General features: G+C 31.7%; 3 protein-coding genes across 5 annotated transcripts; 1 reads left to right on the top strand and 2 right to left on the bottom strand.

The window, feature by feature from the left end:
• Positions 1-2,192: 2,192 nt before the first annotated feature.
• On the bottom strand, positions 2,193-6,014 carry LOC127239641 (polyadenylate-binding protein RBP47B'). 2 transcript variants are annotated; one of them, XM_051257882.1, is made up of 8 exons: positions 5,700-6,014; positions 4,484-4,967; positions 4,273-4,331; positions 4,049-4,179; positions 3,611-3,707; positions 3,294-3,458; positions 2,673-2,773; positions 2,193-2,575 (listed from the first exon to the last, which is right to left on the bottom strand). In XM_051257882.1, exons 1-8 carry the CDS (start codon positions 5,826-5,828, stop codon positions 2,485-2,487), a joined length of 1,257 nt encoding a protein of 418 aa, XP_051113839.1. In that variant the 5' UTR covers positions 5,829-6,014; the 3' UTR covers positions 2,193-2,484. The 2 variants fall into 2 exon arrangements, with proteins under 2 accessions (XP_051113839.1, XP_051113838.1); XM_051257881.1 differs by having other exon boundaries at positions 2,195-2,575; positions 4,273-4,343; positions 5,700-6,012.
• Positions 6,015-6,321: 307 nt separating this feature from the next.
• LOC127239640 (pentatricopeptide repeat-containing protein At1g77170, mitochondrial) lies at positions 6,322-13,000 on the top strand. Of its 2 annotated transcripts, XR_007836173.1 has the most exons (4): positions 6,322-6,475; positions 7,506-9,170; positions 9,253-9,352; positions 12,865-13,000. XR_007836173.1 is itself a non-coding variant. In XM_051257879.1 (3 exons), the coding sequence occupies exons 2-3, from the start codon at positions 7,757-7,759 to the stop codon at positions 9,267-9,269; spliced, it is 1,431 nt and encodes a 476-aa protein (XP_051113836.1). In that variant the 5' UTR covers positions 6,322-6,475; positions 7,506-7,756; the 3' UTR covers positions 9,270-9,422. The 2 variants fall into 2 exon arrangements, 1 of the variants encoding a protein (XP_051113836.1); XM_051257879.1 differs by lacking the exon at positions 12,865-13,000 and having other exon boundaries at positions 9,253-9,422.
• LOC127239642 (peroxidase 64) lies at positions 11,252-14,433 on the bottom strand. Its single transcript, XM_051257883.1, has 4 exons — positions 14,186-14,433; positions 12,890-13,078; positions 12,625-12,787; positions 11,252-11,768 (listed from the first exon to the last, which is right to left on the bottom strand). Exons 1-4 carry the CDS (start codon positions 14,393-14,395, stop codon positions 11,374-11,376), a joined length of 957 nt encoding a protein of 318 aa, XP_051113840.1. The 5' UTR covers positions 14,396-14,433; the 3' UTR covers positions 11,252-11,373.
• Between the last annotated feature and the right edge of the window lie 1,188 nt (positions 14,434-15,621).

Below are 15,621 nucleotides of genomic sequence, written 5' to 3'. Positions count from 1 at the left end.
ATTACTTTTTAAAAAAATATTTAAAATTTTAATTAATAAAATATTTTTAATATTAGTATCATTTTATAGAACATAATTTTTTTTAATTAAAATAAAATAATACAGTTAAAATAAATTACAAAACAATATATATGCGTGTAAATATATATATAATACTCCCTCCGTCCTAATACAATAGTCTTGTTTACTATTTTTGTTCGTCATAAAACAATAATTTTATTTCCATAAATAACAATATCACTGTATAACTATCCTTACTCTTTCATTATTATTATACAATTGTCACTACCTTTTATATAATACACTCACAATGGTAAAAATATCTTTTACCTATACTTTTACTCACTATCAATATAATATCAATATTTCTTAAATCTCGTACCCAACACAACCAATAGTATAGTTTTGGTACAGAAAGGAGTATTGTATAATATGTCATATGTCTCAGTTATAATGAGTGTGTGTTTCTTTGGTTGAGTTTGAGAAATTTTGGTTTGAATTTGGTATTAAAATAATGTGTCATGGGATGTTCTGTGAGAAAAAAAAGGTATTTTTTAAAAAAAATACAGAGTCCAAATAGTAAAATTTGAAAATTTGAAGTACATCTCCAAGCATCTCAGCATAGATAACAGAGAGATGAGATCTCCTTTAAAATATCTGATGTCACAATATCTTAGCAAGGAAGATGATACCGTGCGCATGTACTAAAAATGCCATCTCAGGTCCACCTGTCACACATAGTTGGCCCAGTGTGACTTTTCCGTCGTGCCTGGTTTGCAGGGTATTAGATTTGACCGGGATTTACTTAGTGCGCACTTTCGGGTAGCGGCTGCGGATTTCCACGTCATAAAAAAAATAAAAATTGCCATATTATAAATTGGCAAAATTACTCGGTAATTCACACCTATGATTTAAAAAATTTGCATTACTACTTTTAATTTGGAAACTATATGAAACTACTTGTATTTTAAAAAAATATTACACTAATTTTTTTAAAGAGTTTTTATATAATATTTTTAAAATACCAAAAAAAAAAAAAAAAAAAAAACTCTAAGTAATTCTTTAGAGAAATATTAGCAATATTTTTTAAAAGCACAAGTGTCTCGTGTATCTTCTAAATTACATGAAAATAGCACACTTTTCAAATTTTATTTACATTCAAAATATTATACTACTGCTATCTCCGTCCGGCTATAAGGGTTTCATTTACTTTTTACGTGTTGATATTTGAATATCAATAATTATATCAAAATGTAATATACAAATTAAGAAAAAATTGAAAAATAATTCAATTAGTGTCTTTCAATATTAATAGAATGACATTTGTACAAAAAAAATATACAAATATAAATATATTTTTAATATTAAGTACAATGATAAATGTGACCCTCATAGACGGATTGAGAAAATATTATTTTAGGGTAAATTATATGATACCCCTTGTGTTTTACTAAAAATGCACAAAACACGTGTTTTATTTATTGCGTGAAATCCCTTGTGTTAATATAAAATTTGTACGAAATACCCTCATTGTCAAAAACTGATATTTGATTTTAAATAAAGATTTAAATTACGCAAGTTAATACAAATAAAAAATACATAATATCTTAAATAATTTTTTAATAGAATAAATAAATAAATAAATAAATAATCTTTTATTTTATAGTTTTTGGAAACAAATTGTTATATGATATTTATGAAAACTATAAAAATAAATGATTGATCAATTATTTATTTATTTTTTTATTAAAAAATTATTTAAAATATTTTATGTTTTTTATTTGTATAAAACTTGCCGTAATTTAGGTCTTTTTGTTATAACAAAATATCAGTTTTGGACCGTGTAAACTTTACATTAACACAAACAGATTTCACCCCATAAATAAAACACAGGGCATTTTTACTAAAACAGTATTATATAATTTACCCTATATTTTAATTCAAATCTTCTACTATTTTTAAAATACACAAAAACACAACCAAACAAGTCCAAAACAGGATCACAACGCCAGTTCTTTAAAGCTACTTCGGAATTTTTTGTCTTCATAATTGTGGTGTTTCCCCAATCCAATCCAACTTTAGCTGCCACTTTTTTATTTTATAATTACTAATTTTTTTAATAACGTTGTAACATGCAACTGCTATTTTGAATGAAATACGGATAAATCGATAAATTTTCAACCGAACCTATTAACCTGCCGGCTAAATCAACAAAATAAATCACACTAAACATATGCATCAGCAAAAAGCCCAATAAATCCATGTATCAAACCGATGCTCGTCTACAAAACACAGCCATATTTTGCGCCATTGCGATGTCTAATTGTTGCTCATCATAATGTATACATACATATATATATATATTATATGTATTCGGATTAATATATTTCATTCGGACGCCATCCACGACAGCCTACTTTCGTCGCTGCCAATGTGTTGCTCTGCGGCTGGCCGACTAAACCATCGGCGTCTCCAAACTCACTCTTAAGTTTGCTGCGGCAATGACATGGTTCTCCGCCACAACGGCCTTCCCAAGATGGCACTTCCATGTACAGAAAGGTACGCCGCATTTAACCTAGTTTTAGTTTTCACATCAATCGATCAAGTTCAGTAACAAAAAAAAAAAAAAAAAAGCCGCGCCAGATTGTATTATAAAAGGGAATATTTCTTACTTGTCGACATCTGGTGGAGCTGAAGGATCGTAAACTTCATCTCTATGCTCCATCGGGGGAGGGGCACCCGGCAATCCAGCCATTTCTGGAGCTCCTTCAACCTGTAAAACAACACAGCAAGTTGAGAATGCGAATTTCAAGTAGATTGAGAGAAGAAATTTTGTCGACGGCTCAAAGATTGTATTCTATTCATAATAATAATAATAACAACGAGGCCTATAAATAAACATAATATTTGACTCGATAGACTCAAATCATAAAAATCTAACTAAATTTAATACTCCCTTCGGCCGTCTCATAAAAAAAGTTTCATTTTCTATTTCCGTTCGTCCCAAAACAATGGTATCATTTTTTAATTTAATAATTGTACTACTAAACTAATATAATAAATATTCTTCCAACTTACAATATATATTACACAAATGTCATTACTTTTATATTACAGAATATTAATAGGGGTATTTTTGTCTTTTTTACTACAACTCAATATAATACTAATATTAAAAAAATCTACGAAAAGTAAACGTTACTCTCTTTATAAGACGGAGGAAGTATAGAATTACATAACTAAGATATTTCAACATAGACCGAATCAATTGGTAGGCAAGTGCAAACACAAACCGGATGAGGGTACTGTACGTAGCCAGCATATGCAGCAGCACCATACGCAGCAGCTGACGGGTCTTGAGTTGCTGCATAAGTGTAGGGGTCGTAGCCTTGCCCATAACCATAATAAGCAATCAATTGGTTTGGATCAGCAGATTGGCCCCAGGCACCAGCGACATCCTACAGTATACGATCAAGAATTTATAGGATGTTCATCTTGTTTCTAAATACTCGTGAAAATTAAATCAGGGATATACATACATATATATATATATAGAACAGACACTGAATATTGTTCATAATATTCTCATTTCTCAGGGCATCGATAAAACCTGTTTTGCAGCTTGACTCCTCCCCCACGAGAGATGAACAGCCTGTTGACCGATCACTGCACCCTGCGCCCTTTGTATCGCTTCTTCTGCAGATGTTCTGTCCGTGCAATTAAAAGGGTACTAAATTATTTCGGAGAACAATTTAGGGTTTGTTTGCACAATACTTTTTCTCGATAGGATTCCCAATATATATATTTTATCCTCCCACAAAAGTCTAACATTTAATATAAAGTATTATTTTTTATATTACTTACAAAATTCTCTATACTTCACATAAAAAAAATTCTTCAAATCAAAATACTAAACAAACAAACCCTAACAGGAAGAATGAACGGTTAAACTATTATGCAAAATGGAGGAATTGCATTGATGAGAACTGCTCAACGTGTTCTGCTCTCCGTATTTGATAAGAATTCAATACAAACGGCAAAAATGTACCTTGCGGTGAACTGCACAAAACCACAGCCCTTTGATGCAGGAATTTTAGCATAGACGATCTCCCCAAATTGTACAAATATTTGCCTTAGCTCTTCTTCAGTTACATTAGGATCCAAATTACCGACATAAACCTGCATACCAGCAAGATAAGTAAAATGACAGGCCAAAACATATATCGAGCAAAGATTGTATATAATATTAAGAGGCTGACTTTACTGACTCACCGTAGTGTTATTCATGTCATTTTCAACCGGAATCGTCTGCACAGGTGGAGTGTAAACTGCTGCTGGATACACTAAAACGATTATATATATATGAGCATAAACTTGCTGAGATTTAAAACAATAAATGAAGGACGCAAGAGAATGGAAACAAAAGAAATTAAAGTATGAGCCGGTACTGAAATTCAACAGATATTTTAATTTAATTTTTCACCTGCAGCAGCTGTGGCGTACTGCTGTTGGACACCAGGGGTTGTTTTCTTTGGTATTGCCGCATTAATTCTCATGGGCCGGGTAGAACAATAGGCGCCATTCATCTCAACCATTGCGCGGTTCCTTTCCATCTCATCAGCGAATTTAACAAAACCATAGCCTTTGGACCGCCCGGTGTTGGGGTCTGTCACAACCTTTGCTCCTCTAACGGATTGGTAATTGACTCGGAAAGTCTCCTGCAGCAGATAATCTGTTACATCCGGAGCTAAATCCCCGACAAATATTGAGTGTTCGGGACCCGCATCAAGACGCTTTTCTCCAGAGGATGCCCAATTCAACCTGAATGTTAGCTCAGTTCCGGGAATTTGTGCTCCATTGTAAGACTGAAGAATGCTTTCTGCAACTTGATGTGACGCAAATTCCACAAATCCATATCCTTCGGGCTGACCTGTTATTTTGTTCCGAATCACTTTGGTGGAAAGGACCTTCAATGAATACAATTACAATGGAGCTGTTACTTAAACCATTCGGACAAATATAATTTCTTCATTCCATAGCACATCAAAATCTGAAAAAATCCCCCATTCCATCTTAAGAGTATTTACTACGAACAATAAATGTAATAAGAAATTGGTCGAATTCTACGAACCCTAACATGTGTCTTGAACCAAAGATCGATCAATTAAGAGATAAAAGAAACTGCAAGATGATGAGACAGTACTTCCCACATCCTTTTCATCAAACTAAAACCCTATACGGCTGAAATCAACATAGAGTACTAAGGCCATGATCAGAATTAGAGTCTGTAAGATGAGATTGTTTGTATGTTTAAATTTAAAAAAAATTAAAAAAAAATAATAATTATAATTTTATCAGACTAGCATAATCAAGCATCAGCCCCATCTTATAGTAAATATTTCTGCCGATGATATAGAACTAAAATCCCCCAGCAATCATGGCTATGTGTATATAGGATTAATTCAAAGGCAATTTTAAGAATTAGACAGCAATTGCTTGATTGTACGATCTGTTCAACCCTAAATTCACAATTTCAGCGTCGTGTATATTTAACCAAAATAAAAAACACGACCTAATTGCAAAACCTGAATAATCGAATCAGCTGCAGAAAGATGAAGAATTCGGCAGAAATATAGGAATCAATTGCAAATAGAAATACATAGGCGTATCGACAACGAGGATAGGAGGAACACAATCACCTCAGCAGCGGACGAGAACCAGCCGCGGAGGTAGTTCTCGTCAGCCCAATAGGGCAAATCCCCAATCCAGAGCGTGCGCACCTCCTCGAACGTGGCGGGCTGGTGATACGGCGCCGTTGGCAGGCTCATTCCTGCTGCTCTTTTTCACAAATTGAAATAAAGCAGATGGAGCTCGATTCCCTCGTTTCAATGGCGTATTTCACCGTCGCGGATTACCAGTCGTTTTTTTTTTGGGGTTCCACTTCCACGAGTTCTTACTTCCTAACCCTCCCAACAAAACCCTCAGCAAAAATTTAAATTGACGCTTCTGCCCAGTGGGCTCGGCCGCTCCGTTATTTGTAAATATGAATGAATTTGATATCTGGGTTTGGATTTTAATATATATAGGATATGATATTTTTATAGTAAAATTAATTTTTAATATAATATAAAAAATAAAAAATAAGTGTTTGATTTGATATTTTTGAGGAAAAAAAAAATAGGATAAATGATGTATTTAAAATCCAATTCCCAAACAAACACACCCTAATTTATTTATTTTGTCTATTTTTTATTTTTATTAATTTTTTTTTTAAAAGTATAAGTAAACCATGGTCCAACTTTCGTTTAATAAATAAAACCAAAACCCTGACTTTAGAGGGTTTTATCTGCACACTTCTCGGCTCTCATCGGAAGTGTCCGCCGGTCGCCCGTCGGAGTTTTTACGGCGGCGACTCATGCAGTGCTTTCTAAACTATTCTTCACATCTCGATTATGTTGGTGATCGGCGTTCTCAGGTTCTCCTTCCATCTAATTTTTTTTGGAAATCCCTCCTCTCTTTTCGCTTGGGTGAATTCATTTATACCGTTTCTATTGATGTTCATATAACCCTATCCTGCTATTGAATGCTATGGTATTTATATTGAAAGTAATTTGTGGAGTTATTAGTTTTATTGCCTGGATATGATTAGTAGTTGCTGTTAATTATGTGTAGTGGATTAATTTCTGTTTTTTTGGTTGGATAAAAAATGTTAATGTGATTTATTACACATTTTAGTCCTCAAATTCATCCTCATGTCAATTCGAGAATGCCACATTTCATTTCTTACTTTTGGTCACTGGATTTGTTCATTTACTTTTGCCTTTTGTTAAGATTAATTTTGTGTTTTTTTGACATTTTCTGTTATAGATATTCCTTTCTGGTTGGTTAAATGTGCTCATACATGATGGAGCTGTGCATCTTATATGGATGGAGAAAGTATTCTTAAGATTTTAGGTTGAAAATCGAATTCGATTCTTTTTATGATTTCAAACTTTAGAACTGCAAGTAGAAGAAAAACGATTTTCAGCTTTTTTAAACAGGGCTCTTACAATGTGCTATTAGAGGTTCTTGAGATTGCACCATTAGAGGCAACATTGTGATATTTAATGACACTAAAATAAATTTACTGAGCAGATAATTTTCGGGTAATGACTAATGTATAAGGAAGGGCAACAGGAGGAGAAACAGATTCCTATGATAGGTCCAATAAGAATGTTCTTTGAAGCCAAATTATGTTCTGGAATTGATTGTGGATTCGAGGCCCTGTATTACAATCCTTCGGTGTTTCCTTAACTATACATTCCATTTGATCTAGGCAGTAAAATATGGATTTTGTTTTCTAATTTCTGTGAAGAAGTATTTCATTAAGTTGTTTCCATTCTTGCACCTTGATGGCTTAACTGCATTGTAACGGCAAATGTCTACTCTTAAGTGATTCGTAAGTTGTTCTCTATATCTTAGCCTGGAATATTTCATAGCTAAGTCGTTTGAACGGAATTTTGCAGAGTATGATGAATTCTCAAGTCACACTGTAAGTTTATGTCCAAGCATGATATTTCGATTGCAACAGCTTTTGGCTCGATGAAAATGGTGTTTGTATCTGGTTGGCTACCTCAACGAGGAATTTCAGCAAACTCTGCAGTCTTCCACCTCTGTTCATTAGTATCCTCTAACTAAACTTGAAATCTTTCCGTATCATTTGCTTCAGATTTTTATAATTGTCCAAACTGGGGATAGTATACTTTTTAAAATATTGATGAAATTTCGTGTCTGCTATTTGCCCAAGCTCTCCAAGACCAAATACCATTTCTTTCGCCATTTCTATCACAATGTTTCCAGGTCGTCCTTTGGTGGCGCACATGAAACTTCCGGCTCAGCTCTAACCTTTCCATCTCACCAATCAATCTGGAAAGATGCCAAAGCAGTGGCACTTCAAGTATCAAACTGTACCGATTTAAAGCACCTGCGCCAAGTATTTTCCCTTTTAATTCGAACCTGTTTTCTACAATCATATCCTTATTCTTTTCATTATAATAACATCAGTAGAGTGTACAGCCGACTAGAGTCACCCAAAGATGCATTGAATGTCTACATCACCATGTGTCGTGCTGGCATCCCGCCAGATAATTTTACTCTTCCGATAGTTGTTAAAGCGGCAACTCAAATTTCAGACAATGTATTTGTGGAACAAGTACATGGTATATCAATTAAGCATGGGTTCGACCATGATATGTATTGTCAAAGTGGTTTGATTAGCTTCTATTGTAAAGCCGGTCAATTGCAGAAAGCGCATAGAATCTTTATGAACTGTACTGAGAAACCGTTGGGGTCTTGGAATGCTATCATCGGAGGACTGTCGCAAGGAGGATGCAGTAATGAAGCCGTACAGATGTTTATATCAATGATGAGGGACGGGTTATCCCCTGATAATGTGACGTTGGCAAGCGTTACATCAGCCTGTGGAGTTTTAGGAGATTTGAATTTGGGTTTTCAGCTTCACAAATTTGTTTTCCAGGTGAAACCTTTGGAAAATCCCGATATTCGTATGATGAATTCGGTTATTGACATGTATGGAAAGTGCGGGAGGATGCACTTAGCTTACAAAGTGTTTATTGAAATGGAGGAGAGGAATGTGTCGTCGTGGACGTCAATGATAGTCGGCTATGTTGTGCACGGGCATGTCGGAAATGCGCTGGAGTTCTTTCGTGGTATGATAGAAGGCGGTGTTACGCCTAATGAAATTACTTTTGTCGGAATTTTGAGTGCGTGCGTCCATGGCGGGATGGTCTGTGAAGGGAGGTATTATTTCAACATGATGACACAGGTTTATGGAATCAAGCCGCGACTACCCCACTACGGCTGCATGGTGGATCTTCTGGGTCGCGCCGGACTGTTTGACGAGGCGAAGATGATGGTGGAGGGGATGCCGATGAAGGCCAATGTTGTGATATGGGGATGCTTGATGGGCGCGTGCGAGAAGTATGGGAACTTGAAAATGGGGGAATGGGTGGGTCGGCATTTGATTGAATTGGAGCCGTGGAATGACGGTGTGTTTGTCGCTTTGTCGAATATATATGCCCGGCATGGTATGTGGAAAGAAGTGGAGAGATGCCGGATGTTCATGAAGGAAAAAAATCTGGCGAAACTTCCAGCTTATAGTTTGCCCGAGAGTTAATTACCTTAAAACTTTTTTACGATGTTCGCCTATTTTGTGACTGTGGTTGAATTATTTTTTACTCGTTTTGTTTTCAGGGGCTCTGGTAACTTAACATTCGGCAACTTCAGCTAAGATTGGCTATTTCTTGAGCCATACTGTTCATCGAACAAGTACTCGGCTTCTAACATTCGGCAGGTACTTTTATATATATGTGATGTACTGAATTTTGATATCTAAATCAGGTAGAGTTTTTACAGTTTGAATATATACTTGTGGATGGGTTTTACATATAATGTTTGACCAAAATCATTTAAGATATTTAGGCCATTTGAGTGTAATATGTTTGTTCATCTTGGATAGTTTTTCATTTAAGTGAATAATATTGTGCTAAGGCCATCTCCAACCCAGCGCCATTAAATATGTTTGTTCATCTTGGATAGTTTTTCATTTGAGTGAATAATGTTGTGCTAAGGCCATCTCTAACCCAGCAATGGCGCTAGGTTGGTAAATTTGGCCTCGGTTGTGCGCCATTTTTTTGCGTTGCTTGCTTTTTTTTTTAAATTATAAAAATAAAAAGTTGTTTAAAATAATAGGAAAAATTGAATATTTGAAGAATAATAGTGAAAAATAGAGTTATGGTTAGAGTAAAATTACTGTAGCAACTACATATTTAGAGTTAAAACTAGATAAATGGAGTTGATGAGTTGAAGATAACCTATCAGCTTGATGTGGAATAAAGTTTGATTTACTTAGACATAAGGCTGTGAATTACTAACTGTTCAAGAAACTGTATACGACAATAGGTCTGAAAAAGTATCGAAAAATATCAAATTATATATTAAGAATGCTCAATTCAAGAAGATAGCTGTGAATTTTTTCATTTTTGAAAAATTAGTATGAATAACTTTATCTCTCTCTGTTTTTTCATGTGCATAACCTCTGTTATCATGAGTTACCTGATCATATATTGGCAGTTAAAAAGAATTGTGCATTGGCTTAATTATTTTTGTTTTTTATTTTTGGTTATATTACTGTCTTGATTGTGTATGAATGTTTTGATATTTTGTAATAAAAATGGTTGAATTTAGAGTGGGTTTGTTTAGTATTACTTAGGCGTTTCTGTTGTGAGTTACGGGAAATCATGAAAGTATTATAGAAAATAATATTTTGTTGGTTTTTGTGTTTTTATTTTTTAGGAGTATGTATTGTATATTTTGGATAATATTATTGTGTAAATAGGTTAAAAATACTAGGTGAACACTATTGTCTAATATGTTGGACGTAGATGAAAATAGTTAAATGTTGATTATTATTTTGTAAGCATTTTTTAGAGTTACGTGGAAAGTACAATTTGGAACGAATTAAAATGACAAAATGAATAACGGGAGAAGTAGAAGTTTAGTATGGTAATGCTTTGAAGTTTTAAATTTCCAAAGTTAGATTGTAGATTTCAAATCCCTTTAATATTTCAAACTCTTTTTATATTGTCTTACTTTACATATTTTATGCAACCAAAGGATGGATTTTATTATGAAACATTTCAAATTTAAAGTAAATGAAATACTATATTTATTTGATACAACCCTCAGTTCAATACCTATTCATTCTAATTTCTATATAAACATTAGGATTGTGTTCTTTTGTGGATTTTACAACAAATTTTTACTATTTAATTTTTTTTTCTTTTAAAAAATATCACTTCAGACAATTTAGCTTCTCTTTTTATATTACACTGTAAATTTATTTTGCATTCAAAAGATCACATCAATCTATATATTTAAATCACATCAAACAACTATTCAAATTTAACTTTTTACTATTAAAAATTGAAACCTAAAACCCACAAACAAACACACCTTAATAGTTTTACTTCAAAAAGCATTATATATATATATATATATATTTTATTTAAAAAGAACACAATCTGAAACTTGTTTACTTTGCCATTTTGTTCTGGTGTTTTTAATTCTTAAATTTTGAATTTTGAGAATGTAAAAACTAGTCGTAGAATGGTATACTTCGAATGAAAAATATGTCCTCTTGAATATTTATATAGAAAAAAAATATATATATATATATATATATTGAATAGTGATGAATAAAAATAAAATATCAAGTAACCATGAACAAATAATTTATCGAAAGGATGACAAGGAATAGAATTCAATAAAATACTTGCTTCATTATGCAATATATTATATATATATTTACTATATTCAATTGACAAATCTACAATCTTTTCTGATCTCCTGTCCTCCATTCAAGCCACTCATCTTGATCATCGACTTTGCGAAGGCTTTATGAAAAGCCTTCTTCGACGTCGCAAACCTATACACCAATCTCTTAGTCCTCGGGGTGGTGAGGAGTGATTGGTCCGAAAAGAACAAAGTTTTACGTTGGATTATGAGTTTGTAGTGCGTCGTGTCAAAAGTAGTCGGAGTTGAATCCATGTTCATCCCGGCATTCTTCGCCCTATTGTTTAGCGGGCAAATGCCCTTTAGACTCGACGCAAACGAGGGCCGGAGCGTCGGGTCCACGTCGTGCGTAGAGTTGAACTTGTGGATACGGCTCTGAAAGGACGAGCAATGGGCGAACCCGAGCGTGTGTGCGCCTACACAATACAATAATTTTAAATTATAGCGTAACTCATATACACTATCGATCTACTGAAGACAAAAAAATTGTTGATAATTTAAGAAAGTATAAGATTCACAATTTTAATTTTTCAATTTGAAATCCTTATTTATCGAATTGGCCGAATTCAAATTGAACACGATTAAATTGAGTGTGCAAAATTTTTTAAACAAGTTTAATATATAATTTATTCAAAATATTATAGAAATATAATTAAATATAAATAAAGCTACATATTATAATTAAATGTGTGTATTTACGGTAGTATATTTAATAAAATATTATATTCATATACAACTAATAATAAATAATATGAATATATATAATATTAAAAAATTAATTAGTTAATTAATTGAATTTGAATAATTCTGAATTCAAAAAAGTAAAATAATTTTCGATTTGATTTTAAAATTCTTGAATTTGAAATATCCGAATATCGTTCGAATGACCAAATTACTTGAATTGAAAATTTTGATTTAATTTTTTTTTTTTTAAAAAAAATGATTAGTAATTTAGAAATCGATAATTTGCACACCCCCCTTCAACAATACTATTTAACTTTAAATTAATTTTTGAATGTATTAATGAATTGTAGCTCACCTTTATCCTTATTTTTGTTTAATATTTTTTCAAAAAAAAATAGTTACGTTTAATATTAATTTTATAGACCACTTATCATTCACTATTTTACGAAAAGATTGGCCAAGAAATCATAACTAAGTACAATATACTGATACTTTTATTGATATCAGAAAAATATCAATAAATTTTTTTGATATTTTCTCCGTACTGATATTTTAATAAAAATTTTAAGACTAATATAGTCGACATACCGGTGAGAGCGACGAGATCGTCAAGGGAGAGGCCTCTAAGGCCAAACGCCTTTTGGAGTTGAGAAATGTTGAAAAGCGGAGACGGCAAAATCGCCGTCTCGCTAGCTTTAGATGTCCTTCCGTCTTTTCTTCCTTTCGGGACTTCCCATCTCGGCCCTCCCGACTGATTATTACATTCGATTCACTTCCTCATTTTTTTTTTATAAATATAAATCGGTAATGATACTATGTTATTTGCAGATGGGTGAAAAGATCGAAAGCTTACAAGAACGACAGAATCCCGGGCAGCGAATGCCAATATGTCGGCACATGAGACAATGCCGGGACACACGGCTTCCACTTCTCTCTTCGCTTCTTCGATCACATAAAACGCGTGCATCGACCCGTTTGGGGGTCCGTCTCTTTCGGCTTTCTTCCCTCCTTTCGATTCGAGCAATATCGACCCGTCGCAACCCTACATTCTTGCACATACTTATTGATTGTAGAGGGTTCGCAGACTATATAATTCTAATATCTCTATTCGTTAAATTTATTTTTTACTGTTTTTTTTTTTTATCCTTTAAATTTACCTTATTACTAATTTGGCTGAGTTAAATTTAATTGTTAAATTTATCTTTTACTTTTTTGTTATCTATCCGTTAAATTTACCTTATTACTAATTTGGCTCAGTTAAATTTAATTCTAATATCAGTATACTCATTGATCGTAGAAGGTTCGAAGACTATATAATTCTAATATCTCTATTCGTTAAATTTATTTTTTACTGATTTTTTCGTCCGTTAAATTTACCTTATTATAAATTTGATTGAGTTAAAAAATGAGTATTTAATTATTACTCTCTATTCAACATTTATTACAAAAAAATTTACTATCTTTATTACATTATTTCTTTTTAATTGCTAATTAAAATTTAAAAAGACCTTTTTTAAAAAAAAAAAAATTCAATAAAATCTTTTTCTCTTTTAAATCTCCATGCTTGATCAAATGTGTTATTTTATAGTGACAGAGGAAATATATAGTTACTTGTGAGATTTTCATTATTTTACTATTCTAATTTTTTTTAGTCCAAAAATATCGAATCGAATACTTATTTTTATTTATTACATTCCACTGAAATTATTTTTACATTCAAAATATTATATTAAAATATATTTATATTATATTAAATAACTAGTTTAAAATTTTACTATTCAAAATCAAAATTCCACGAATAAACCAAAATTGTTTGTTTGGTGGATTTTGTAGGATTTCTACTACTCACTAATTCTCTATCTAAAAATATCAAATCAAATACCTATTTTTCATTTTTTATGTTATACTAAAAATTAATTTTACATTTAAAACATCGCACCAACTCCTATTTACATCACATCATACAACTATTTCAATTCAAAATTTTTACTATTCAAATTCCAACTCAAAATCCAAACTCCAAACAAACACACTAAGCTTTTAGATGAGATGATCATTTTAACTTTCTTTATCGGCGAAAAAGAATTGATAACTTTTGGCATTTGCGCGATATCGATATATATATATATATATATATATACACACATACCCTTATGAAGCAGTCATGGAAATGCATCCTGATGAGCGTCGCCGGGACTTTGCTGTCTCGGGACGTCGCCTCCTTAACAACCTTGGCGACAATTTTCTCGACGCCCGGGCATGTCTTGTCGTAGTAATTCGAACTCAACGAGCTCGAAAATCGGAAAAATGAGAAGACTATTAGCAGTGAACACAACAAAGTTGTTGCAAAGAAGCCCATGGCTTTGTGTGTGTGTCTGAAAATTATATATATTTGAATGTCTCTTTATAGACATGAGAAGAAATTACGAGAAAGAAAAAGGGTAAAGATTTCAACGATGATTAAGGGATTTTGTTGCCACTCATTGCCTAGTGCTTTTGTTGGTTTGTATTTAATTTTTCGAATAATCGAACCGAACTGAATTAAACTCAATCGATTTTCATATTAACCGAAAAGAACTGAATTTTAGGTTAATCGAAAAATTCGATTAAAATAAAAATATTTATATTAGATAATTATTCAGTTCGATTCGGTTTTAATTTTTAGGTAATTTTTTTTAAGATAAAATTGAATCAAACTGAATTTCTTTATATTATTATATTTAAAAACTTATGTTCATAGTAGTTTTATATTATATAAATTAAATATTACTCATATTTATATTACTATATTTACATAATAAAATAATTGTAGTTTGTTTCAATTCCGTTTGAAATGTTTGTGAGTATTTTCTTTCCATCTGAATTTTAATTATTTATTAGATGTATTTATATATATATATATATATATAGATTCAATTTGGATTATTTATAAATAATATTTTGTTCGAATATTTAGGTTCAAATACCGTTTATGATTTTGAATATTTGTTCTGTTTGGTTTAAATATCAAATACTTGTGTATTTACAAATAAGAAATCGATTGTTCACTCCTAAAAGTTAGTACCAAAATTTTTAGAAGTGTCTATATACTAATTAATAATAATATTGTTATTATTATTATAGTTTCTTGGTGGATTTCTTTGTAAGATTTTAGTTTTGATTTTACTATTTCAAAAAAAAATTTCTAAAAATCTCAAATTAAATATCTATTTTTTTATTTATTATATTACATTAAAATTAAATTTTACATTCAAAATATCACATCAATATATATATTTATATCATATTAAAAAAAATGTAAAAAAATAATAATACGATAATTAATGACACTAAATAAGATGTACAAAAATGATAAAATGAAAGAACTAATTTGAAATGGAGAAAGTTTATCATATTGTACATGCATATTATACAAAAAATAATATTAATGTGGGTTATTATTATTACTATTACTATTATTATTATTGTTGTTGTTGTTAATGCGAGTTTTATAAAATCCATCCGAACCTGTCCCGTTGCTATCCCTATTCCTATATTTAGAATATGATAATTATTGACAAAATATTTAATGAATGCATGCATGGT

Source organism: Andrographis paniculata, unplaced genomic scaffold (genome assembly GCF_009805555.1).
Source record: "Andrographis paniculata isolate CXL003 unplaced genomic scaffold, ASM980555v1 Contig78END, whole genome shotgun sequence".
NCBI lineage: Eukaryota > Viridiplantae > Streptophyta > Magnoliopsida > Lamiales > Acanthaceae > Andrographis > Andrographis paniculata.
The sequence above is the reverse complement of the archived record's forward strand: the minus strand, read 5'-3'. Positions and strand labels throughout refer to the sequence as shown.